The sequence below is a fragment of the Plectropomus leopardus genome, chromosome 23 (genome assembly GCF_008729295.1).
Source record: "Plectropomus leopardus isolate mb chromosome 23, YSFRI_Pleo_2.0, whole genome shotgun sequence".
NCBI lineage: Eukaryota > Metazoa > Chordata > Actinopteri > Perciformes > Serranidae > Plectropomus > Plectropomus leopardus.
The window spans coordinates 12,505,622-12,533,092 of NC_056485.1; the positions used below are offsets into that span (position 1 = coordinate 12,505,622).

At 39.5% G+C, this 27,471-nt stretch overlaps 2 protein-coding genes across 8 annotated transcripts in view; both read left to right on the plus strand.

The window, feature by feature from the left end:
- Nucleotides 1-1,451: 1,451 nt before the first annotated feature.
- On the plus strand, nucleotides 1,452-17,268 carry LOC121962349 (hepatocyte growth factor activator). 5 transcript variants are annotated; one of them, XM_042512588.1, is made up of 15 exons: nucleotides 1,452-1,738; nucleotides 1,833-1,896; nucleotides 2,276-2,381; nucleotides 5,219-5,292; nucleotides 5,393-5,536; nucleotides 7,075-7,206; nucleotides 8,793-8,903; nucleotides 9,284-9,458; nucleotides 10,213-10,310; nucleotides 11,279-11,320; nucleotides 11,467-11,731; nucleotides 13,653-13,792; nucleotides 14,131-14,271; nucleotides 15,231-15,373; nucleotides 16,948-17,268. In XM_042512588.1, exons 1-15 carry the CDS (start codon nucleotides 1,673-1,675, stop codon nucleotides 17,119-17,121), a joined length of 1,875 nt encoding a protein of 624 aa, XP_042368522.1. In that variant the 5' UTR covers nucleotides 1,452-1,672; the 3' UTR covers nucleotides 17,122-17,268. The 5 variants fall into 5 exon arrangements, with proteins under 5 accessions (XP_042368522.1, XP_042368524.1, XP_042368525.1 ...); XM_042512590.1 differs by having other exon boundaries at nucleotides 2,288-2,381; XM_042512591.1 differs by lacking the exon at nucleotides 11,279-11,320.
- A 1,093-nt stretch (nucleotides 17,269-18,361) lies between these two features.
- The window catches only part of LOC121962183 (protein Dok-7-like), a 48,395-nt gene continuing 39,285 nt past the window's right edge, over nucleotides 18,362-27,471 (plus strand). For all 3 annotated transcript variants that reach the window (XM_042512394.1, XM_042512395.1, XM_042512396.1), the window contains exons 1-4: nucleotides 18,362-18,764; nucleotides 18,866-18,911; nucleotides 21,401-21,631; nucleotides 26,764-26,964. In XM_042512394.1, coding sequence (XP_042368328.1) covers nucleotides 18,711-18,764; nucleotides 18,866-18,911; nucleotides 21,401-21,631; nucleotides 26,764-26,964 — 532 coding nt within the window. In that variant the 5' untranslated portion in view covers nucleotides 18,362-18,710. The remainder of the gene's footprint in view (nucleotides 18,765-18,865; nucleotides 18,912-21,400; nucleotides 21,632-26,763; nucleotides 26,965-27,471) is intronic.

Here is a 27,471-nt window from a genome sequence, read left to right on the forward strand (position 1 = left end):
CATATACTTTTCCTCCCATTTTTATAAATGCAAGAGTGCAGAATAAAACAAAAACCAGCACTCTTGCGTTTAAAAAAATAAAAATAAATGAAAGAGTGCTGAATTTTATGTTTTTTAAAGGACCTGGTTAGCAAAAACAGTTCAGTTTTGGCAAACATTTACATGAGTCATGCACATCACTGTTCTAAATTTAGATTTGGTTATGTTTCTTGCAGGACTTCTTGCCCAGGAAATGTTCAAATACTGGAGGAAATTTGATAATCCAATGACAATTCCTGTTTTTAAAAGGGATGCATATTAATATTGGCACGCCAAAAAATGAACAATCAGAATCGGCCAACATGCTTTTTGTTATTTTGCACAATGAATAAATGTGACATACATTGAAAAACAGTGTATTGTATATCTCCATCTGCTGGTGGACCATCACAATAAAAGCATGCATTATATGACGTCAATTTAACTTCAGAGACTTGATGATCACTGTAATTAGGTGGAAAAGATATGGATGACAGTTACGCATTTGTGCACCTCTAAAATATTTATCAAAAGGCAGATAAGGTAGATAGCATTGCGTTTTCCACATCTAGACCGCCTTTAATGTGGCCCAGATGTCAAAAACTGCCGAATCGGAAGTTACGAATCGAAAGCTAACTTCAACGTCGTCATTATCCACGCTATCTGAGTTAGCCCATGTAGCCTGGAACTAGCGTTAGCTGAAATTAGCGTCAGGCTAAATAATTAAAACTGGTTAAACTGGTTTCATATGACTTTAACTTAATCATATCCAACCTTCTAATGAAAGTGTTATTTCCCCAGTGTTTTTGTTACTACATCGTAAATCGCTTTGTAAAATATTCGTCATATCGTTACTAACACTTGACCGTTAGACTAGCGTAGTATGCTAATTGCATTAACCCCGTTATGTTGGCGTTGACCTAAAGTTCACCTGCAATTTCCGACTGACGATAACCGTGAAGAACTGTCAAAAGTAGGTATTAATATTTACACACATTTATTAACAAAACCAATTTACAACCACACAAAACAGACAGCGAAGATAGTTTCGCATTGGTATTAGCTCTCCCAAATTAGCTAACGTTATCTGAATATTCACCCGCTGTTAGCGGCTCATGATTACCATTATCACACGTGCAAAATCCTGTCAGCAGTAAGTATTATTTATAAAGACCTCATTAAAAACCAAACCAGTTTACAACCAGACAATAAAAAGCAATTTAATTGGATATACTGCGGCACCAGCAAAAAGTAACGCCACACCGGAGTAACGCGTTAACGTTACATGTTCCCAGAGACTGCAGAGGAGGGATTTTGCAGCCTGGCGGCCCCCACCTCTGTCTCTACTTCTGCAAAGTTTTGTCTGTCCTCTCTCCGGGGACAACTTCACAGTGACAGACGCTGGGCGTCTTCAGAGAGGGTGAAGAGGGAACTCCAGTCGGGACATAAGATGCCTCAGAGATAGACAAGCCTAATGACGCAACGGGTTTACTCAATACAGCTTGAAATTGTGAGGGACAGGATAATACTTGCAGAGTTTCCTATGACCAAAAGCAGGCTGAGGACTCGGAAACTGTCAGATATAACGTGAAAGCCAGAGAGACCCTGCTCCCACTTCTGGAAACAATCTTCTCCGGACACCAGGGAGCAACAGATGCAAACTTTCGAGATGGCATACCTGATATTTCTTTTTCTACCTTGTGTTTTCAGCACGCGGGAGGTAAGTTTAAGCATTTCATGCGCATTTTCTTTTATCCATTTTGCGTGCGTAAAAAGCAATAAAAAGTGCAACAACTTTTCTTTCTCGTTTCTAGCGCATATTCGTCCCTGGGTATGAAACAGTCATCTCCAAAGAGCCCTACAGGGAGAGTAGGAAAGGTAGGTTTTACTTCAGTGCTGTGTTTGATTTAGTGGAGAAAAGAGGGAAGGGGGTGCACATTGACCTGGCAGTGAATGTGATATATTTCTCAGCTGTAGTAACAGAGACAGTGGTTTTTGCAACAAAAATCTAAAGCATGTGGGAGCTGGTGCTTGTATAGGTCTGTAACCTGTCTTGTAACAGCATGATTGAGCTTTCTGGGGAGAGGATCATTGTTTTCCTGTTCTCTGATCAGAGCTGTGTGCAAAATCAAAGGAGTCTCTGTGTGTGAGGTGCAGGGGGAAACCGCACATATGTTTTTCAGACATTTTCTGATTCTTTTGTGTTTTTGCCCATCTGTGCTCACTGAAAATCACTGACAGCTCTTTTTTTTTTCAGCTCTGATGCCAGTTCTTACTACAACGGGCAAAGAATGCAAATTCCCATTTCGTCAGGGTGGAAGGATTCATCATCACTGCCTCACCATACTATCCTCAAGACCATGGTGAGTCCTTATTAGCCAGCCTGTCTGGATTTACTGTTTTGGTTACACAAACAACCACTAATGTGCGCGTAATCACACAAAGTTACCACACACTTGCGTTGGACAACACCTGACAGGTAGAAGTGCTGCCGAGTCATATCACTCACAAACCGCACACCTTGTCTACGACACTCTCACACATATTGCAGGTGTTACGTCACAGCTGTTTGCATGACAGGACCTTAAATTGAACAAAACTCTGGTATTTTCCATCAGTGCAATGCAGTAGCCGCAGTGAATTGCTGAAGGGACACTAATGCAGTGTGTAATTTGGTTGTGTAGTCGCACCCAATTACAGCTCGCAGTAATAAAGGATTTAAAGAACTGTGTCATCAGGAAACATAATGCAATATTTAATGAGGTAATGAGCTAATTTGTTTTAATAAATTGATCATTGCCGAATCGTTGGTGGGCCTTGTCATGATTTGTGTGCCTCGACTTGAACATCATAATATTATAATAACCAGCAAAATTTAAAGGTGATGTAAGACAGAATGTAGAAAATCCACTTACAGATGTAATTCAGATCAGGGTTTCCTCTATCTTTAAAAAGGCTTCAAATACATTGAATCAATTAATCATAAAATAAGGCCTTAATTGATATTAAATTGACTTAAATACATTTTGTGAAAGTCTAATAAATGCTCAGATATGGGAAATAGGATATTTTTTTTTCTGACGTTGCATTGTTAAATCTAAAAATAATTGGTAACATCCTTGTTTTTGTTGTAAATAATGTAATACATTCCTTTCATGGTGGGAATCCAAGCAGTGTAATGTTATAGGCAGATTGAGAAACACAAAATCGCCCACAAATCAGCCAAAAATGCCAGATATTTCCCACTTCTGATGGTAAACCAAATAATTTTATGATCATATAACATATACATTGTCTTCCATTCCACTCTGAAAATGGTTGTTTTGTCAACATTTGCCATAGATAATCTTAACCTTTTCACGCGACTAAAACTGTCACGTTTTATGTTAAAATAAACATTTGAACAAAATAAAATTGTTCTTCAATTCATGGGCATTAGAAAATTGGTCATTGGCCGTAACCACTTAGTTTGGATTCACCAAAGTCACACATAATACAAACTAACGAGCAGATTGAAGCAACAGGAGACCGGCAGCTCCCGCGTTCAGTGAGCTAAAATTTTTCTCACTTGAGTGTGGTGGCTTTGACGGGAGCAGAGTCGGGAACTGAGGCCCTCAGCAGCTTCTGTGTCGGACTTCAGACTGCTTTTCAAAACTCAGGGCATGCCGACTGACATTTACTGTATCTAATACACTGACTATGGATAAGTATCCCATACAACCCCACTAACAAAAAAATCTGAACTATCCCTTTAAAGTGTAACTACGGCTGAAGTTAGTATACACTAACCACTTCCTGCAGTTTATCCGAAGGGTGAATAAACAGCTGTCACAGTTCAACTGTCATTTTTATTGCTTCGGATTTTGACACAGCAGCAAAATGTTTTTATTAGATGTTTTTATTTTGAAAGGAAAAAAACTTGCTGAAGGGCTTTCCAGTCATCATTCCTTGGAATTGAAACAAGAAGGGTGGGTGCCAGCAAGTTGGAGCAACTTGAATGCAATTATATATGGCCCAACGTCTCTGGTCCACCTACACATAAAGTTACTGCAATATGACCCTGCATGCTTTTGCGATGTGCTCATGAGCTCGATGTCGAGATAGGGTTGTCATTGTGTACTGCAGATTCAGTGAGCGGTGCACAAATATGCTGATGATACTTTGATTAAAGAAGTAGATGATTCACAGAGTTATTGAGTGCCACTGGTTATAGTTTAGAGAGGTTTTTTTTTTTTCTCAGACTCAAACTGGCTTCAAAAATTGCTGCATTTACGTCACAGATCTTCAGCTTGTTAGTACTTGTAGGTTTGAAAGGTGTCATTTTGGGGTGGATAAAATCCTCTCCCATTTAATTTAATGTCACAGTATCAGTATGTGGAGAAGTCTGAAGAAGAGCATTAGCTTGACACATTACTTGTGGATGTGTTAATAAATTAAGAGAGCTGCAGTGTGCAGACCTTTCTGTTTACAGTATCAGTATCATGACTGTGAAACTGTTAAAGCTTAAAAAAATCCAGATTGTTTTTTTTTTTGGCTGCACAAAATAAATCAATCTAAATAACTTATTAATATAATATATTATTATATAATATTAAAATAATATATAATATAATAAATGGGAGTTTTTTTTTTTTCAAAACTGGCATTTTTCCATTAGGCGTATTTTAATTTGCACAATTTGAGGGTTATTTGAAACCCGCTTAATAACATCCATCCTGAGGAGGATGTGAATATCTGTTCCAAATTTTATGGCTATCAGTCCAATTGCTTTTGGGACATTTAACTCAGAACTACTTTTGTCAAGCTGCCCGTGGCGCTAAAGGGAAAGTCAGGGAATTAAACAAAGAGGAAATAATTAATTTTTCTGAGAACCATGAATGTCTTTACAAAATGCGATGAAAATCAGTCCAAGTGGCAAACTGACCGACTGAGAAAACCATTTATGAGCTTGGCTGAAAATCCAAAATTGCCATAAAGCGGTCCTCCTCATTCATTTGAAACGTTCTCCTTCATGGCCTCATACATTTAGAGGTGTTAAAAGGAAGGATACCTCAGCATAAATGATCTCTGATAGCTGATGAATTTCTCACAGTCACAGTGTTTTATTGTGCAACCCTTATTTAGTCACAAACGTTTCTTCTATTTGTAATGCAGGTGACGGACTGGTGACTGTATCATATGTCTGACTCTTCTGTTGCAGGTGCTCCCTGACGCACAATTTTGATCGAGACCGGCAGTGGGGCTTCTGCGCACTCGATAAAACTCAGTCAGATGGTTAGTTTACCAAACACACAAGTGCATTTAATAAGATAATACTTTTATTATGTTACTGTATTGTTTGTTGTCTGATTGTGTTTTTCTTTGTGCGTTTTAGTTTTGGTCCACTCGTCACGCAGAGTCACAGATCCATGTCAGGTGAATCCATGTGAAAATGGAGGCGTCTGCATGTCGATCCCACACAGACGCTCGTTCGAGTGCTCCTGTCCTGAGAGCTTCACTGGGAGACTCTGTGAGCAGAGTAGGTACACCTGATGATGATTATTATTTACTGAATTCATTCATTCATTTTGAAACAAGTTTTTTACCGGAGAATTTTGTTGTGCACATCAGGCTGCTTACTGTCAATCATGTGACAGCCACAGAAGGAAACAGAAGTCTCTGCCAGGAAATAATTCCCTGGAAACTTGTCAACTTATGAACTCTATCATCAGTTTCATGACATTTAAAGGAAACGAGCGAAACACGGATATAATTTCATTCTGTAAACTACATTTCCAAACATAACTTAAAATGAGCCTCACTTCATTCTTGAACTCTGACAAAAAAAATCTCTGTTAGTTTTGTTACTTGAATTTAGTTGAATGAACAATGTCATGGTCTTGGGCTCAGCTATAGAGTGCTGCAGGGGTTAGGGTTTTATTTTTTGTTGGTCGACCCAGAAATGAACATCACCCTGGTTCCCTCAATAAAAAGCCTCTGGGTTTTTTTCCATTGGATTTTGAATAATTGCACAAAATAAGCTCTGTGGTAAACAAAACATTTCTGATACTTACACGTTTTGTTTGGCAAGATAGTCTTCAAAAATGAACACCACTTGTAGTTTTGTTTTTTTTGTAAGTATAAATGCAATGCAAAAGTAAAATGTAACGAACGAACCACGATTTTAATGCTGCCAACACTACAAGGCTGTAAAGCTGTGCTCGGTGTGATGATGTTCTGCAATGTCACATAGTCGCTTGCCAGCAATCACCTTTTTTAACACATGTAAAAGCATCAAAGTTCATGAGTGAGGTACTTAGGCCACAGAACAAAATGTGGAAGTTTCTTAAGCTTGTCTTAACCACATGCTTTTGAGGCATCTAAACAAAATATCTATGGCGTTGCACCAATTTTGTACTTGCTGCTTCAGTCCTTTAACACAGATTCTTCAGCTAATGTAAGATGACAACATGTTTGGGAAATTCATCGTTAAAACAATGTAGTCTTGAGCAGAACTTGATTTGCTTTGGACCTGGTCTTGGACTTGACATAGACTCGGTTAAGTTGGTCTTGACTACAGCCCTGTGAAGCAGAAGTTCTGTCAAATGATCCTGTTTTTGAAAGCTTTGGAAGGACTTTAGAAATCAACCTCATGTTAAGATTGTTATGTCTAAAAAAGATTAAAAAACGTATTTTATGTGACATGCTTTGCATAATCATGAAGTGCACATGGGTGCTATTTATTTATTTTCATTTGAAATAGTTTTTGTCAGACTTTTATATCTAAAATCAAGAATGAGGTTTCATGCTCTACTTCTCTCTCTTACGTGACCTAAAGAAGTTTCGCCTTCAGTGTCAGAGTTCTGTTATGAGGTTTCACTCTGCATCAAAGTCATTTAAATCACAATCACACATACCCAAAATGGAAAAAGACACACAAAAATGTATCCGCTTTAAATGCATCTTGCGCAGCTCAGCCATCAAACTTTGCTCTGCACGCTCTATTGAGCTCCTCAATCTCCTCTCACATTTCAACCTATTGCCTTTTATGTGTTGTGTCGGCTTTTTTTTTTCCAGAGAAGTGCTATGAAACCGTACACCTGCGCTATTATGACATCGGAGAGTCTTGGGGACGAATTCACCTCCGTAATGTGGAACAGTGCACATGTGTGGCAGGGGAAATCAAGTGTGAAAGAGTTCGCTACACAAGTAAGATGTGCTTTCTGCTGTTGCTCTGCTTCAGCTGTGTCTTGTTTTTTTCCTCTGGGCTCGGCTTTTGTTGAGATGATGATAGAGAAACCAAGTAAGAAAATGTATCTGCAACCACTTAAACACAAACTGCTGAACTGATGATCAGTTAGGTAAACTTTCTTTACATGTAGTTAATAAGAGTTTGCTAATTTTGCAGCAGACACTGAGTATTTTGCAGATATACTACATGTACATTACACCTGATATACAGACAAAAATGGAGAAAAATGCACTTTACTGTAAGACACCTTTAGGTTTTTTGATTTAATAAACCTTTCCTTACTTATCAAGCCTGTAAAGATACAAGTGTCAGGTTTCCTCCCAGCCTGGAGACATTCTCTTTCTCTTTGATCGCGGCTCCATAGTTACAACACAAACCTTGCCATGGAAGAATAGACAGATTATATGACTCACTGTGACTCAGGAGTGGTGTTTTAGGACACACCCCATGGGTCCGTAAGGTGCTTTCATCTCATTGGGGGGATGTTCGTGGGCATTTAACGGATTCCCTGGCATAAAAGAGAAAGGCACTAAGGTAGTTTCATGCTCCCTGAGCTGAAACTGTCTTTTGTCACGATGGTAGGGGCTTATTTTACAGCAGAAAAAAAATCTGTAATTCAACCTAAATGCACCCCGAATGTCCTTTGACTTGGCTTTCAAATTAAATTAGACTATATTTTCATTTCGCACTGACATTAAATTTCTATTTTTTGGCTCATTCAAACTATAGTAAGATAAATTAAATACTTTAAACACGTTTGGACGCAGAGGCTTTGCACTTTAGATGACCCCAATGCAGATGTGGTGTTACTGTTCTCCAGCACATTTCGCAGAGGTTGCAGTACATCTTCAGGGAATACTCAGGGGCAGATATACTACATGTACATTAAATTAGAACACATGGCCAGTTTGCGCTGTGCTTTTTACGCAATTGGTAAAGAAATCAAAAATTCAAATTTCAGTTTTGAAGTTTCTTTTGTTCATACTGCATTAATTGATTTTCCTGCCACTTGAGGTCAGCACAGCATGCTGTAGATGTAACACTGACACACAGTATTATTGTCCTTTACAGTTTACATTGCGATCATGCAGGCAAATAGTTTCTTATTTATACAACCAGCAGACCAACTCCTGAGAGGAATATCTGGTTCTTTAGCTGCTAAATGCTCCCCTATGTTTACCAGCTATGTGCTAACTTTTTCTGTCTAGTGTCTGGTGCTGGCCACGTGGTGTACAAAGACTTTATCATAGTATTATTTTGTTGTTGAAAAGAGCTGCCTGTTGTGGTTGAAAAAGAAGCCATGAAAGCGGTGTAAAGTAAAAAGTCAGGTATTTCCCTCATGATAAGCAACAAACTTACCATATATGATAAATGATGTGTCTATGTTCCAGACTTGTTTCAGCTGCCCCCAAATGGACAAAAAATCACTTAATGCAGCTTTATGCCATTTGTAAAACAGACATATTCTGTTATATAGCTTACTCTGGAAATATACAGTATGTATGGTATCAAGACGTGACCAGTTTTGCCTTTATGTATCTAGTGTGCCGTTCAAACCCTTGTCACAATGACGGAACGTGTCGAATGATCACAGCCACCGGCAAGAAAGTATGTAACTGCAGACGTGGCTACAGCGGTCCGTACTGCGGCCTCGGTGAGTAAAAGAAGCACTAAAGTGTTTCTCTGAATTTGTGTCCTCTTGTGTATTTTGCATGTGCACATGTTTATACAGTCCATGTGTTTCCATGCGTGTGTGTGTGTGTGTGTGTGTGATAATGGTTTGTTTAATGATGGCAGGTGAAGACATGAGCAGGTTGCTTAACTTGTACTCGTGTTGAAACTACTGCACGGAGAGTTTTTTAATAATTTTTTGGACTGATATTAGAGCGAAAGAAAGGGATCTGTCATCACACATCTGAATGCTGTCTGATTGCATTCATTTTGTTTACATACCTGTGTTATGCAGAGCAATTGAGACATGATTATTTGTTTTGTGTGTTTCCGCCTGTGGTTTGTGTATACGCGTGTGTGCAGAGCCGGAGACAGAGTGCTATAACAACAGGGGCACAGATTACAGAGGGGTGGTGAGCACTACGGTGTCCGGCGTCCGGTGTGTGGCGTGGAACTCAGACCTGCTGTATAACGAGCTCCATGTGGGCACGGTGGTTGGCTCACCCCTCAGGGGCCTCGGCGAACACTCCTACTGCAGGTGTGTGTTGAGACATCCTGCTTGTTCTGGCTGTAGTCACATTATGAGTAGATGTTTTGTGGTTTCTAAAGCATCAAGTGGCTTATCTTCAACACCAGATTCCCTTAAGCTTTTCACATAAATTCTACTTAAAAGCTGCAATATCCAACTTTTTACCCTAGCACAGCTGCCTGCTCATTGTACCCCCTATCTGGGAAGTTCATGTTCCAACACTTGTCGCTCATGTGGATGAACCCTCAGAGGAAGTCGACTCGGAGGCAACCAGCAACAATAAAACCACCGCGAGCATTAAAGAAGCACACGGTGGATTCAGCCTGTGTATGATTTTAAAAAAAAGTATCTCTTCAACATTCACTTTTCTTCTAATTCTTAGCACTTTCCTCAGCCGTTGCTATGACTACCCAGCTGCCATATGGCAGACCCACAGCAAATGGCATGTTCTCCAAAACATCAAAGAAAAGCCCATTTCAAGCAAACACACAAATTTGTACACAAGAGTGTGTGAAAGGCTTGCACTCGGATGTGCCTTTATTGGCAGTTAAAAAGTTCCATATTGCAGCTCAGTGAAACATTACTCCTTATTATTTAAACAAAATGTGTGAAATCAAAAAAATCATTCACAGCCTCCACGTTCAAAAGTGACAGAGCTCCTGTAAGCCATTTAGCTGCTGCACTGCGCTGAGTAATGTGTGGTGTTAAAAACAATGGTGCGGCACCTACACACACTCTGTCCATTGTGTTTCTGTGTGCGTAGAAACCCAGATAAAGACAAGATGCCGTGGTGCTACACGCTAATTGACGGCGCCATCTCCTGGGAATACTGTGACGTCCCCTCTTGTGTGATGCCTGTGTGTGAGTAAATGGGGCACAGGAAGGGCGTTTTGTCGTGTTTTTTTGTTGTCATTAGGCTAGTGGACGTTGGACGTATTTTGTCAGACAAGATAATAAATCATAGGGCGTTAAGGAACCTAATTGCATGTGTAATTAGTGTGTAATGTCGGTCATTTAATCACTGAACGTGTGTATTGATATGCTTTGCTGCTCTGCAATATGGTTAAAGCGTAATATATGTTCGCTTCATGTGACACGTCAAAACAGCTTCTTTTTGTTGTCTTTCTTTGCTCGCACTGGCAATAAATTCTTGCCGACCCTAAAATATTAATCCCTTTCTTTCAGTTAATCAGTGCCCTTACTTAAGTCAAAGCCAAAAAAGTTTTTTTGTCTGTATGTACCTCATCAAGGATGGTCATTTAGTTGCCCTTATTATAGACCCTTGTTTTAATGTTGAATTCATCTTCATAAAGTATGAAGAGCTGAAACTATTCACCAAAGCCACTCGAAGCATCATTTTCATATCTTCGCTCTTGCAGCCTTGATTATGTATCACAGTCAGCGACAAATTCAAAACACCTCATTAAACACTTTTAATTAGAAATCCAGTGTTTGTGATAAAAACAGAAAGCGCGGAGAATACAGCTAATCTCCGTTGAGTCACGCCGCACTGAAAAGTTGAATTCAGCCAAGTTGGCTGGTTTTGGCTGAGCTTTTTTTAAAACGTGGGCTAGATGTGATAAGGGGGAAATAAAGCATGACTCACCCTGAATCAACATGTCATGTCAGGTGCAGCCAAATGTTTATGTGGTGAGTGGGATTTTGCACAGTTGGCTGTCTGTCATGATGCCTGGGGTATGCACACAATCCAAAAGCTTTTCCCATCTGCTGTGCCCTCCTAAGCATATGATTTTTAGCATGAGGTTGCTCTGTTACACTGACATTATCACCCTATAGAACAGCTTTTTTTTTTTTCTTGCTTCTTGCAGGGGAGAATCAACCTGCGACAAAAATGAAAATATTCAGAAGAGGTATTAAGGAAGTGTGTAGCAACATATTCTAGCTGTTAGATCAGTTTGTAGTACTGTAGTTTTTTCTAGTTCTTTTTGCAGCTTATAGTAGCAACTATGTCATAGTTTGTAATAATTATGCCCTTAAACTTGTTTTCTTCATGCAGCTTCTGCACGAAGGATTATTCCGTTTAACACACTGCCCGCCATTAAAAAACCGAGGCCCCCCAAGACGGCCAAAAAGCACGTGTGTGGGAAAAAGCACAAGAAGAGGTTGTCGATTGCCAGGGGGAGGATAATGGGCGGAAACTCAGCTCTGCCAGGTACTCACCCCTGGATGGCGGCCATTTACATTGGACAGTCAGACTTCTGCGCCGGCACTCTGATCTCCTCTTGCTGGATCGTCTCTGCGGCTCACTGCTTCTTCCGCAAGTATGTTATGAAAGCACTTAAGCTGCAATGGATGTTAATATTTGTATTTATGTCCCTACAGAAAAGGATAAGGTCTTGTAGCCTTTTTAAGTCAACATATAGCACATACAGTTAAGCTGTAACAAAGTGTGAAAAATGTCACAAAGTCCTATTGAAACTTTGGAACTAAAAATCCATTTTGTACTCTTGGAGGCCGTTTTCAGCCCGTCTATAAAAGGCTGAAAACGCTCAGTTTGAGTCATCAATGAATGGATCAGAGGAGAGCATTATTTTTACTGATTCTGACCGTTGCTCTGCAACAAGAGGTTGCAACGTGATTCAGAGACTTTGACCCTTCAGCATCACAGCATTATGAACACACTATATTTAGACAAGCATGCAGTTCGAGGAAAACCTAAAAACGTCTCACGCACAGATGCTGTTTACATGCATGTGCATACATTTCCCTTTTGATGTCGGCAGACAGGCATGTGTAGTCATGTTCAAGTTCAAATATCTTCAGCCAAAATGTTACATCACGTAAGTGGATATCACTGGCAGTGTATGGAAGTGCGTTTATCTTCAGAAAGCTGCTGTTTGAAAAAAAGGATACAGCATGTGAGCCTAAAAGGCTTCCTTTGAAACACGCTGTCACGCACAAATGTTGTTTAAAGCAGAGCAAGAGCTCACTATGTTCTTTACACCAAAGCCCCTCACCAACGCTGCTCAGCCTTGTTTCTAAATTTTCCCAGCGGCCGTCACGGTGTTGCAATGAAAAAAAGTCCCTTGTCCTAAAAAGCATTTTCCCCACAGGCCACCATTGTTGACAGGAGACCACAAATTGCAAACAAAGTAAATTATGAGACTTTCTATCATAACGTTTTTATCCTTGAAGGTATTATAACTGTAAAACTATCTTTGAGCAGAGAAAAGTGGTTTAAAAAATGTGACATCATCACAATGTAAAGTGTAAAGGCTGATCGGGAAGTCGGGTTCCCGGAAACTCAGTGGAGCTGAGTCACTCATAAAGCTTGAAACTTTTTGTAGGGCTGCACTCGACTCAGAATTATGCCAGTTGAATGGAATTTGGCTGTTGAAATATGAATATTCAACGATTCATTTTGTTTTCCATACGAAGTTTTAAAGTTTGAACTGGATCAGCGGGATGTTCAGTGTGACAGCAGCATTCATGTAATATAGTAAACAAGCTACCGGTACTAATGATGGGTAGGAAATGTGCAGCAACATACTAGATATCAAACAAAAGCCAGAGACTGTATCTTATAAGTTGCTTTGAGCTGTAAATTCACCACCTCTCAGCAGAAGGTCTCTCCTCTCTCATCCTCTGAGCTGCTGTCTGTAAGTCCACACTTTGCTCTGTTCCATAGAGAACAGTGAAAGTCAAGAGCACTCACTCCGCAGCTAAATCTGGAGAACAAAACGCCCCAGAAGTACACTGCACAACACAGCAAAAAAACAAACCAAAAAACTCCCCCCTAAAATTGACAGCCCTACTTTTTTGGCTTATACGCCAGGCGAGCATTTACAGCAAATAAGTGTTGAGCATCATCAACAACTTACTCGAGTTTTAGCTTCTTTTAGAGACTTGCAAGCAGTGGAAGTAGAAGTGTCACAAGCTCATTAAAGCACATTTTAAAATGGAAAGCGTTTATTTTCTGGCGAACATAAATGACAGATTTCATCAAAATCTGCCCTTTAGATTTTAATAGCTCTTGTGCAAACATGTAAACTTGAGATTAATGGTGGTTCTAAACGAAAGGTCATGGGGTTCATCCTCATCATTCACAGCAAAGTTCACGAAAATTCAGCTGGGTGTCGTCGAGGTAACTTGGCTCTGGAATAAAATGTTGGACTAACAGACGGTCACGAGTTTTTTGAGTATGTAGTTTGCATCGACTGATAATAGTGTGTCTTTCTTCAGCCCTCTGAAGTCTCAGATTCGAGTTGTGCTCGGCCAGCAGAGATACAACGTCACCGATCCCAACACCAGGACATTCGGAGTGGAGCAGTACATCTTTCCAAAACAGTTCTCGGTGTTTAATCCAACACTACATGACATTGGTAAGCAGTAAAATGCACACACACACACACACACACACACACACACACACACACCAGTGACTCACATAAACTAGAAGACCTCCTGTCTCCATTCAGAAACACACAAACTCACCCCAGTCTGCGTGCACAGCTGTGCGTCACTGAGCAGCTGTGTCCCTGTGCTCCCCCGCATGAACACACACATTCTCACGTATACACACACATACACACACACACTGGCTGTTGGGTGTGCCATTTTCATTGGGCATTGGAGTCTCCAAGTCTGCCACTTGTTTCATCATTTTAACTCCACTTTTTGTTGCACGGCTGTTTCATAACATTGCGTTTCTGTTTGGCAGTTCTGGTCAAACTGGCGAAGAAGGACGGGCGATGTGTGAGGAGAACCCCGTTCATCAGACCCATCTGTCTCCCAGACAAAAGCATGACGTTCCCTGATGACTACTGCTGTGCTATTAGTGGCTGGGGACACATGCATGAGAGTGAGTGATGAGGAAATCATTTCAATGTCATCATGTTAACACCTGTCTTCATTCATACGCTGGAACAGATGGTTTATGTGGTATGAGCAGCGCAACGCAAATAAATAATTAATTTGTTTGTATATTCAGAGCAGAGCCAGTGTTGTTTTGCACTTTAGCTTCACTGTGACAGGAGTTTTGTCTTTACTGTCAATGCACTTGTTCTAAGCATGATGTGTGCAAATGCATCACTATGACTGTCTGTAAATTTCTTATAAGATTCTTATAAACTACTGACTTCCAAAAAAAAATGATTTACTAAACTTGGTTTTTCCATTAAAATCTGACAACTTAGAAATGTCTTAGTTAGTACAGACGCTAAAAATGTGGGATAACACCAGAGCTGGCAACCATTCAAAAGCAACAACCTATATTTGGCTCTGACGTCTGGATACAGCTATATATTTTGTTATTTATTACAGGACAGTTATTTTAGTTATGATTTAATGTGTTGTGTTTGTTGATTTGTCACTTAATGGCTCCTGTGCACCCACACAGGTGTTTTGATTGGCTTTTGCTAAATAAAAATTTTGACAGGTTGAAATTTGGAGGGAGCTGAGCTGGAAAAATTACGTGTTGTCATACAATAATAATAATAACTGTGTTAATTGTTCCGCCCTGACAGATGATGACGCAAAAAGGAGAGTGAGGGCGATGTTAATAAAGCACAGTCAGTTCACGCCCACACAGTCAGAGAAGCGGTCTAATCAGACAGCATGAGTGGAAACACCTGTGTGGGTGGGCTATGGGTGTGTTGAGGCCTTAATTACAACGTGTCGACAAAATAATTGAAAAATCAATAATTAACTGACAACTCAAAGTAACAGTAAACACTTTATTTTCAGTGACTATGGGGGGGGGGGGTAACAAAATTTCAACTTATTGTAATGTAATGAGTTATTTCTGCTTTATTTTGACAGAGGCAGAGGGTTACTCTAGTCTGCAGGAGGCTGGAGTGAGACTGATTTCTCATGACGCTTGTAGGAAGCCAGATGTTTATGGCAACCATGTCACTGCTGACATGATTTGCGCGGGGCTCAACGGCTGTGTCGACGCCTGCCAGGTAGGAAAACATTTTGAAACAGACTGATTCAATCCAAACCTGCCAAGTGGATGGGTATGTCAGGGTAAAAAAAACCCAAAACAAATGAAAGCATCTTAGAAAGCTTATTTTGTCAGACATAAGCGCCATAACTTTTTATAGTTTGAGGTGGATTGTGTTGTTTTTGTGAAATGTAATTTAAAGAATTCCAGTTTACATGATTTGATAATAGCTACGTCAGATGTGTTGACCTTAACTCATCGCCTCTTTTAATCTTTAAACTCCCACATGTTTGCATCAGCTTCATCAGTTGGTTCCATTAGCCACATAACGGCTACACCTGTTAGTTAAAGAAGTATTTCTCTGCTGGAAAGATGGTCTTTTCATAAAACTATGCTGTTTATGTAGTAGAAAGATGCAAATACTTTTAAAATTGGTGCTAAATTATTGGAGAAAACAGAGGAAAGGGGCTTTGGCATTCTCTTTTGCTATAGAGGTAGAACACCTACAACTACCAGAATGCACTGCGCTGCAGCAGACCTATAAACGCTCCCACTGGTGAGTGATGTGATGAACGCTTGTCCGGTTTGACACAGTAATTTAAAATATGTTTCTAAAAACAAGTAATGGGTAATCATAATACATTTAATAAAAGCAGGATTTCACGAAACAGAAAACAGTATGGTGCCCACTTCCTGTTTACAGATTCTCATATTACAGCCAAACAGGACACTAAAATGTGTGTCTGAAGACATTTTAGGACAGAAATAGACAATACAGTAGTTAAGTTTTACAGTTTTATCTGAGTTTGAGAGAGAGGGGACAGGTCTTTCTCAATCTGCTCCATGATGGCGGGCATACAAAAATGCAAAAGTACAATCTGTTGTTCAAACAACGCCCGCGTTTATTTGAGTTTACTACAGTTCATTTTCACACTCTATCCATATTGTTAAGATACAAAGCTGGTTGCTTTATTATTATTTAAATGTCCTTTTAATAGGTGTAAATATGTAGTAAAAATATCTAGTTTGTGTTTTGCACCCCATTTTAATTTAGTTTGAATAAATCTCCACCTTGTAAATGCTTACCATAAGACAAGTTTAAGTTTAATTTATGAAGAGCTTGGGCAACTGTCTTCTGTTTTGTTTAGTCTGATTGCATTGGAGTGTTGGAAATTACGACTGATCATAAAAATGTTCAGGGCAAAATAGACTCCTGGAGCCCACACAGTTGCTGAGCTCCTCCCCCGGCTCTGAAAGGGTCAATATCAGAAAGATGACTCGCGGTATCAGAGTTAACGGCATTTAAGATGGCAGCAGGGATTCCCCTGAGTGAAGTTAGCGAGGGTCTGAACATCGCAGAGATGTCTGCAGCCCCAGACTACCTACTCAACCTGCGGTGTAAAAATATTTAAACTCCCATCTCTTAAATTAAATGTCACCGTTATCTGTTTACCTCCTGGGTAGAGCGCAATTTTTTTATATTAGGTTTCAAGTGTGTGACTCAGCTGTTTGTGTGACTCTGCTTTGATCTGTGCATGTATGTTTATGTGTGTGGACTGGATCTACTGTTTTTTTAAAACTGTGTTTCCCCAGGGCGACTCTGGGGGCCCTCTGGCTTGTGCGAGGAATGATGTCAGCTTCCTGTATGGGATCATCAGCTGGGGAGAGGGCTGCGGCCGCTCTGGAAAACCGGGTGTTTACACCAAAGTGGTCAACTATATCGATTGGATCAATTCAGTGATCAGACGCAAACCCAAGGCGTCATGAATGAACATTACCTGGAAATTAGCTTTAATATATGTGATATTTTACTATAATGTATTCGGTTTTTATTTGTAATGCTTGTGGAAGTTTATAGGTTATCTTTTTTAACTGTGAAACATTGTGAGACTGAATAAACCGTTACTGACTTGATGAAGCTCTGAGTGTAATTAAGACACATGAATTTATACTGTTTTAGGTAGTTGAAGTATTTTTGAAAAACAATCCCAACTCTAGGTGCACTTACAAGCTTTTCCTGAAGCTCTCAACAATGTCACAAAGGATCAAGAACAGTCAATTAAGACACTAACTGTGAAACTGTAAAGTGAACTGAAAAATATAACATCTTAAGAGTTGCCAAAATCTTCTCTTGCCACGCTTGAACGTAAGCATCATTCAGCACTTGTTCTTCAACTGATGCTTCACTGTATTTCAGCACTTTGTTCACTTCCATTTTATCTGCTATTTCAACATAACTCATTATTTTAGCCACCAGTTCTTCACATCAAGCATATAATTATCAGGGTTCCCACAGTCATGGGAAACTGGAAAAAGTCATGGAATTTCACAATCACTTTTCGCAGGCTTGGCAAAGTACTGGAATTAGCAAAAGTCATTTAAAGATTTGGAAAAGTCATGGAATATTGTTGCATGTAATGGAATTGTTACTGTAACCTCCTGTGGACAACCTTTCTGGTTAAATGTCCATAATATATATTTATAATTATAATAATTTTATTTTTGAAATTATTTTACAGAACAAATACATAAATAAAATATACCAAACAAATACTTTTAAAAAATCAGCACTCGTTTGGGTCATTCTCTTTGATTTTGTTTTTGTGTACATTTAGCTTATTTTCAGATAATTTCTCAATGTTTTTTTTTTGTTGCAAATTTGAGGCTCATGTCTTGTGAAGTTACTTGTTGTCATTCCTACTGTTTTTAAAAGATATCAATTTGGGGATATAGGGTAAGGGTAAAAACACTGAATAAAGCAGTTTCACGAAAAAAAACCCAAATCAAAACATTTTTTCCCAACTTTTTTTTTTCCCAACTGTCTTCATTGTTGAGTGGCTGCAAACTTCAATGGCCGACAAAAAACGCGAATGACCCTATCTGGAGCCAGTGCTCGATTTGTCCCTTCCGGGCCACCGTAGCAACATGGCAGTGCTGAATGGCGGGATTTATGGATGACTATTTACCAAAACAGTTAAGGGAAGGGAAATCACAACAGTTCTTATTTTCAGGTCATTGTACACCAAAGAAAACACACGTACTATATCATAGTATTTTTCCGCCAATGTAAAAGCCTAAATCATCACACAGTGGACTTTACGAACTATAAAATGTGGTATGTGTGGTATGAGAAGCATGTAACAGTGTCCTCCAGTAACAGTTGGTGTTAATCAGCCCAGGTGGCAGCAGCACAGACACACAGACACAGACACACAGACAGATACTGGTCGTGCCATTTTCCATGTGCCTTGCTGGGGGCGAGTTTGCGCCCCACAAGCAGCAGAGAGAGCAGCTATTTTGAAAGTGACCCCTCATTCAGGCAGCGACCGTGCAGCTGTCAGGAACCATGACTGAAGATGACGGATTCTGTTGTCGTGGAGGGATATGCCAGACTCCGAGATGGAAAAAAGGTTGTTTAGCATGACTTAAATTTCCCAACGGACACGACAGAAACAATTCAGCGCACTTTTAACGTGCTTAAAAAAAAGGTTTGTTTTGTTTTCTTCCACAGTGGAAAACTAGGTGGCTCGTTCTCCGCAAGCCGTCGCCTGTAGCAGGTAAGAAACACAGTTTTTAACGCCCCAGTGTGCACATTTCAAGCTAGTTTGTCGATATTTGTAAAGATTTGGGTAAACATTTAATGCTAGCTGCGCCACAGAGGAGCAAGCTAGCCAGTTGAACGTATCAGGTGCTGTCCTGCATGTGCTGTCCAGTTGCATTGACACTTGTGTTGTTTGTGTTTGCATTTTCATAATTTGGGCCTTGTCTGTGGGCTTTAAGGGGAAAAAAGATTTGAAGTTCGTGAAATGAAGTAGAAAAGGGTGTTCAAAACACGCTGTGACAAAACTGCACGAGGAATTTAAAAAAAATGTAGAAATGTTTTTGTAAAAATTAAGAGTAAAACTAGCTAAAAGTTGAGGGGAAACAGCGAGCTCACACCAAGACTCATAGAAAAAACAGCATTTTTTGTGAAGACTTGAGTACAGGTACAAAGCAGAAGGTTCAAGTGGGTTTATAAACGAGTACATGTAAAGTGCAAATGTTTTCCATTAATTCGGCTGTAAAAGCATGATTCAAATGAATTTGTCATTTTAAATGTGCCTTCATTTGGATTCATTTGTTCATTTGAATTTGCTTCTTTGAGTCTCATCTTGTTTTGTGTTACCTCGGTGTTGCACCACAACTTTTAGCTAGTTTTTCTCCTTATTTTCTACAAAATAACCCTTTTCTTCTGCTACATTATTTAGTTATAAACAGTGTTAAAAATCTTGTTTAACTTTATTTCACTATGTCCTTGAAATAAAGTAGAAAAAAGGTTCAAAACTCACTGTGAAAAACTGTGAAAGCGAAATTCAAGTAATGTCGTAGGAAAAGTGTTTTTGCAGAAATTAAAAGCAAAAATAGCTAAAAATTAAGGTTAAACAGCAAGTTCACACCAAGACTCAGAAAAAAACAGCAGTTTTTGTAAAGATTTGAGTACAAATACAAAACAGAAGGTCCAAGTATGTTTTTGAATAAGTACATATAAAGAGCAAATGTTTTCCCTTATTTCAGCTGTAAAAGCATGGTTGAAATTGGTTCATGTCTTTATAAATGTACCTACTTGTGCATTTATTTGTTAATTTGAATTTCCTACATTGAGTCTCTTTAATTGTAACCTCACTGTTGCACCACAAATTAGTTTTCCTCCTTATTTTCTCCAAAACAACCCTTTTTCTATTACATTAGTTGAATTTCTTTTCGTACTTTATTTCACAAGTTTTCATTCCTCTTGCAGAGTTTTTCCTCAGGTTTTCAAAGTCTGAACCCCAGTTTTGAAAATATTTCTAATTTAATTCCACAAGCTCAAAATCTTATTGACCCTTATTGACCCTAAACAGTGATAGTCTGAGCCCTGTTATATTTTTAGATGCACCATAAAAGTGTAAATTTCTACTTGGTATTAAGTCACATTTACAGAGGACACTTCAGCTTGCCTGATGTTGATCTCGAAGTTGTCTACACTTTCCTCACCTCTGGCCTTTTTTGTACTCTGTGAACAAGAAAACAAGGATTCAAGGTGATAAAGTAGCTGTATTGAGTTACACAGAAAGGTTTCCTTGGATATCTGGTGCTGGACAGCTTAACATGCTCCACAGGTTAGCGTGAGGTTGAGTGCTGCTCCTCTTCAGATCTTTGATGTTAGTGTTATCACAGCTGTTTGCCCTCATGCCTCAGTAATGTGGGTTAAGAAGTGCATGTGTGTGACTGAGTGAGATGCACACACACTGTCTTGTTTTGTCAGTTGACACTGATTGTCTGAAGGTGCCAAAAGACTGCAGGACAACAGCTACTGTGTGTCCGAAAACATCTTGTTAGTATTTGACAATGTAATTAATTATGGATTTGAATGGTTTACAGTTATTTTCAGGGAACTGTTAGTCTAAAATAAAACAGAAATGTAATGTTAACTGCAGTTTAACCCTTTGAAACCTGAGCAACTTCATTTCTTTGAAGAACATCACAAAAAAGCACAGAGAAACTTAATAAGAAATGACACAATAATTAACATGAAGTTTATAAAGGTTACAAAAGAACATTCCCTGAAAATTAGCACACAAAAAAGTCTAAATAAATAAATAAAATAAAAAAAATCAATAAACAACAAACAAGGAAATGACTTTGGGGAAAAAAAGCTAAAATAGATATATGATTAGAATAATTCGTTTTCTTGGCTTTTTCTCCTTATTTTTGTCAATTTTCTGGTAATTTACTCTCCCTCTTGTCTTTTTCAGGTCATTTTTCTTGTCACCTTTCACTATTTTTTGCAGTTTGCACCACATTTCTTGCAAAGTTGCTAATTTCCTTTTTTCCGTGTTTTCAAAAGTAATCAAAACAATTTGCTCCGATATCAAAGGTTTTAAATACTTGTGAAAGGCGGCTAAATGCTGCACACGAAAAGTCATCCTGGTTTCATAAGCGTTAAATAAACACACTTTAATGGACACAATCAGAGTTATGTTTCTGCCATTGTTGTGTCTCATATGTACTCTCTGACTCCTTTCAGATTGCCTCTTGCTGCTGGTTTTCAAAGACAAGTCCGACAAAGCTCAGGGCAACAAGGAGAGGGTCAGCGTGACCTTGGAGGAGATCTGCGGTCTGGAAGTGGGACAGTGGTTTGAAGGTGTGGCGTTTACTCTGACCATCCTCTGCCTGAACCAGGCTGCTCTACTGGGCTTTGACAGTAAGGAGGCCGTGCTGGCGTGGGACGCCCGCCTACGATACAGCCTCGGAGAAGGTTAGAAGAGCTGTCTGTGCTTTCATTTCCACGTTTTGTCCTGTTCTTTCACTTCCGCTGCTTTTTCATGTGAATCGCTCTAAATTTTACAGAATAATCCCACTTTTGACCTCACTGTACTGCAATCAGAGCAGCTCTCAGCCAGATGTTTAGTTCATCCATCATGCTGGCAGTTTTCAGTGTTTGAAATTCACTGCAGTCAAAGAAAGGTACTCTGCAATTTCCCCAAAATATGCAAAGAAACAAGAGATTTTAATCAAAAGTAAGTATGTTTGCACCTCTCTGGAGCAAGATGTCAAAAAAACAAGTGTGAGACACAATGCAGTGATACTACATAGCTTTCATTTTCAGTTTACGCTGGTCTGTACTGTGGTGAGATTTTGGATAAAAGAACAGTATGGTCTTGTCAGATGACCTTGGACTCTTCCCCATAAACTGTATAAAAGAAGTGGATGTAGCCACCATGACGTCACACATTTGTCTGTGGACTACTTTTCTTAAGCTTTGTGTTTAACTTAATGTTAATTTAAAAGGGACCCAGCATATAAATGAACATCAGTATAAAATACAAACGTAAACATGCTGGAGTTTGCAGGACTGCTAATTTACATCCGTAGTCCTTTGGCAGGTAACAGACAAGAGAAATAAAGAAACAAAGACAAAAAAACAAACAATACAACATTTCATACAGAAGACAAAAGTGCAAAAACAGGACACTAAGCACGTCGACCTATATTGGCAATTGGCAGCACCCAAAAACAAGTTCAAGTCTATTTAAATATACACAGTGCCATAGATCTGCCTTAAGCTATGCCCCTGTCCTGATTTAGAGCTCAGCCGGGCTCAAAAATTCAGGCCCAATCCTTCATGAACCTGCAAAGTTAGAGCAAAGCGAGCCCGACCCATGGCAGAAGTGTTGCGATGGAGTCAAATTAAAAAAACTGAATTACTAGAGTAAAAGAAATGTATATTTTTTTTATATTACAGTATTTATTTCAAGCTAAAAGGTGATGTTTCCTCGCACGACTTCTTCTTCTTTTCCTCATTTTAATAGTCTGTTGTCTCGTGCATGATAGCTTTGGCAAAGTAGGCTGCGCACAGCGATCCATGGCGACGTGGCGTGCGGCTGATGATCGCCGCTCTTCACTGCATGTTTCTTATCTCTCCCACTGCCTCAGAGAAGTAAACATTGCCAACCACGTCAACTTGCACCCCCTCCCCTCTCATTTCCCGTCTCTCTCTCACATGCCTGTCTCTTTCTCCCGCCATTCTCCACTTTTTTGCCGTCTCGTTCCCTCGCTCAGTTGCAGTCCCTCCCTCTTTCTCTCCCTGTCTGTCTTGAATCAGCTCATTAAAACTTGGGCCATTTAAACATGTTTATACAGTTTCAAAGACAGAAAAAAACCACTGCTTGTTTGGCAAGAACCCGACATGATTTAAGCCGAGTAATAAGAGACTGGCAGAGAATCAGAGGTCTGTCCTGACTGACAGGTTGCGTTGGCAGCGACTTGTCAATCACAAGGTAGCCAAGCCCTAAAGCATACCCTGCTTTACCTTCTATTCTGCTGTAAATGGGTCCATAATTTACAAAATGAACATCATGCTGTGTTGTGGAAAACTTGAAACCAGTAATTAATCATGAACTCATTAGGAAAATGTTTACTGAGGAAATAAATCATGTGAGAAGTAGGATCATTTTCTCATTGACTTTTAAAGAGTCCGACTTTTTTTTTTGCAACCAGTGGAGTCGCCCCTTGCTGGTCACGAGAAATAATGCCAGTTAAAGGCACTAGTGCATTGGCTTCACTTTTAAAACCTGGAGGCTGCATCTGCTTCTTTTATATAGTCCATGACCCTGCCTGAAGGGCAAAGGTTCAGAAGTTCATGAATGTATTCAGGGTCCTGATTTATTTCTAAAGCCTTACAGGTGATCAGCAGAATCACCTACGGCAAGTGAAAGGGAGGCTGGACGCAGGCTGAGTGTTGCTTTGTACACAGATGGTTCATTTAAGCAAGACTTAAATGAGCACTACAGTGCAGTCACGATGCAAAGTCAGAGAGAGCGCAGATAATCCAGAAAAACTGACCAATCAGAGTTTACTGGGCTTTTTCGGACTGATGCTAAAACCCACAGAAGGTGAATACAGGTATATATAAGCTGACAGTATGTTAAAAACTGTGTTTTGACAATTTAAATAGCACCTTTTAAAAAGTACAAGTACATACCTGAAAATTAGCATAATACGGGAAGTTTAAAACTTTTAAAAGCTGATTGCAAGTTATTTAGATTAATGGCACGATGACAGTAATTATTCCGATTTCATTTTTTCTCATATCTCCATGCTCCTAATTTTTGACATCATAGAACTGAAAGTTAATTTATAGCCAAGCACCCACCATGTACACAGTCTACTATTTGTGGCTCTATTGTATAAGTTACGTAAGTGACAAACAGATAGGAGCTAATAATAGCATGGGACTGTTCAGCTGGTGGCTGGAGTCCAGCTGAATTTTAAAGCAGCCACTAATGACAGTGTTACGGGACCTGCTCGTCTCGTAGAGGACATGGTGCTAAAGACAAATTGCAGCGCAGTTGTCCCTTCAAATCTGTCGTGTGTGCATGTGAAAACATACCCGTCTGCTTGCTTGTATGGACGCACTTGTGTGATCTGAGAGAGATGGATTGAAGTGTGTGTTGTCCTTGAATGTGTGTGTGTGTGGGGTGTGTTAAAGCTAGAAATGTCACCTGCCAGGCTGCGGACGGAGGAGGGCCGCTGTGCGCAGAGCTGTTGTTGTCGTGTTTGACATCGTATGAATCTTTTTTAAACCTGAGCGATGACATGACGCAGGTCAGCAACATTTCAGCGTCGTCGCCTCCATCAATCTCACCTGTCGGAGTAAGAGTCTTCAGCTTAGTGCCGGTGAGAAACTCAAACGCAGTTCTCATATTTAGTTCCAATTTTCCAGTTTTCGCCAGTGTTTTTTTATTTGCAACAGTACACGACTCAGTTACACAGATGTTTGTGACAGGCTTTGATTAATTTCACTGGGCTTTAGATCTGAGCCGGCTGTGAGCTCATTCTCTTTGTGCAGCTGTTTCTCCTTTTTATTGTTGAATGAAATCAAATCTGTGCTGAGGTAATCATTTTGTAAGGAGTGCTTTCTGTCCCCCCGTGATGCTGCACTGCGGCCTGGGCTCTCTTCCCCTTCATGTCAGTGGATCCTGCCCAAAATCTGGTCAGTTTATTTCCTGTTGAGCTGCTTAAATGTTGATTGTGAGGGCGTGCAGCTCGTCAGTGAACGTGCAAACTCATGAAGCGCGTCTTTATCTCCAATGACATGTTGTCATTTGGAGAAATACACTTTGATAAGAAGATTGTTGCCACTCTCTCACGTCTCTGCAGTAAATACTTCATGAATCTACCACAGCAGTCAGTTAGTTTAGCACATGAACTGGACACAAGAGGAGACAGGTCACCTGGGTTTGTCCAAAAAATCAAAATCTACCCTCCAGCTCAACAATTGATACTTTTTAAAAAGTATTTATCTACCGTTGCAGTGCTGAGTAAAACATTTGTGGATATGATAGCACACATATGATATGTATTAGGGAATGGAAGTTCAAACAAAAATACTATTTAGTGTTCTCTGGTTACTGGACTTGCTCAATTAATTGTATTTTATTTTATTTTTTATGCTCTGTAAGGTGACAATGAGTGTTTTGAAAGAGGCATTTTATAGACAGTTTACTATTATTATTATTATTAAAATTGCAATATCCAAATCACAGGAGCTTCAATTGTTTGATTTAGGTAAAATGTGTTAGAAAATGCAAGCATTAATGAAACGCAGTAATTCCTACAGAGCTGCCTCAGTCTAATAATCATTTCTTGACGTTGGGGAATGAATGAAAATGAAATGCAGAAATTTCCATTACCACTAAAAAACATAACTCATATTGCAATATTTGTCAAAACAATTGCAATCTGATTTCATTTTGCATAACATGCAGCCCCACTGGGAACTATCTAACCAGCTTCCTCAAAGCCGAATGCCTGGATTGGCACTCTGAGCCTTTTTTTTTTTTTTTTTTTGCACAGTCACTCCTACACGCGCTATAAATGACGGTTTCAAGCTTCAACACATGAGCCATGTGGTTCCATGTGCCAGTCGTCTGGTTTCTCATTTCCACCGCAGCACGGCCAGCCGCACCTCATTTTATTTTTGTTGTTGTTTGTTCACAGAACTTTTTTGACAGCTGTAGGAGTCTGCATAACCTCTCACAGGCTGGAGGAAATACTGTGCCCTCCCTAAACTGCCAGTAGTAACAAACTGCTAAAAAACAAGGGAAAATGCATTTTTAAAGATTTTTAAGACAATCGTCACAAAACACTTTTAAAAACCTTTTTTAATGACTTTTTAAAAAAAAAAATCATGACCCATCCATCGTATGTATCGGTATGCAAGGTTATGCTCATATGTGTACACATCTTTATCATGTTTGACTATGTTTTAGTAATTATTTGAAACATGTACATGTACATGTGCAAGCTGTGAGGACAAAAAATGTATTAAAACTGATTTCTATCACAATTTGTCTGCTGCATTGATTATAGCTTTTTACATGACTTATACCAGTGGTTCCCAACTGTTGGGTCGTGGTCCAAAAGTGGGTTTCAGGTACATTCTGAATAGACACCAAGCTACTCATAAATGTGTCAAGTTTGTAAAAAAACCCCAAAACACTTCATTTATTAACAGTGTATTTCTGGCACAGAGCTTTTATTTTGAAGTGCTGTGTCTGTTGATTCTTGCGATACGTTGATTTTCTTCTAAGCTAATGTCGTTTACATTTGAATATGAGGTTATTTATAATGTGTGGACCATGAACTAATGACTAAGGAGACCTCTGGACCATGTGACTGCAATGATTCATACTGTATTTTATAATTCCTGCACACTTCATTCAAAAGACTTGTTTTTGATGCTTCTTAGGCAGACTTTACTGGTCCAGTAGAAAAGTATTGCAGAGCCACATCCACACAGATCCAAGCATCTCTGCTGAGGAGATTGTATTGAAAATAAACAGCTTGTTGCTGGCCTTTCTTCATTGTTGTGCTCTGCTTTGTTAGTTCACAGATTCAGTGTTGGAGTCTTACCAGGGACCAAGTTGGAGAGCGGACCTGCAACTCTTCATTTGTGCAACAACTTACTGGCTCTCGCCCGGGACGTCCCCCCTGTTATCATCGGCCACTGGAACCTCCCAGACCTGCGCAGATATGGACCTGTACCCAACGGATTCGTGTTCGAGGGAGGAACAAGATGTGGTTACTGTAAGTTTATTACACTTCATGTTGTTCTTTTTTAGGCAACAGATGTGTTTAGTTTAGTTAAATTGGCCATTTAGCTATTATGTGGCTCCATAAACTGGTATTTTGTGTTTGGCAGATGGTTCCTCAGGACATTAAGATAATTGGTTATTGGGCTGAAACAGCACACTTGTGTTAGGAAGGAATGAGAGGCACTAAAGGAACCATAAAAACAGTTATAAGTTCAATTTACAAATAATGCAGGGATTAGAGTACGGAACATTAACTGCAAAAATAAATGAAAAAGATTAAACTGAGGGAACAAGATGACAGAAAATCATCTCGGACTATCACTGTCTTTGTTACGTCTTGGCAACAATGTCCTTTGAGTAAAATTGGGATGCATCATTAGAGGCTAATAGCTCATTAGATTGAAGTATCTGAGCCCTGTTTTTTTTTGTGTCTTTCTCAAATGGACCGAATAATCACAGGCTGTTATTTGAGATGATTCATTTGTAGCTTTCATTCAAC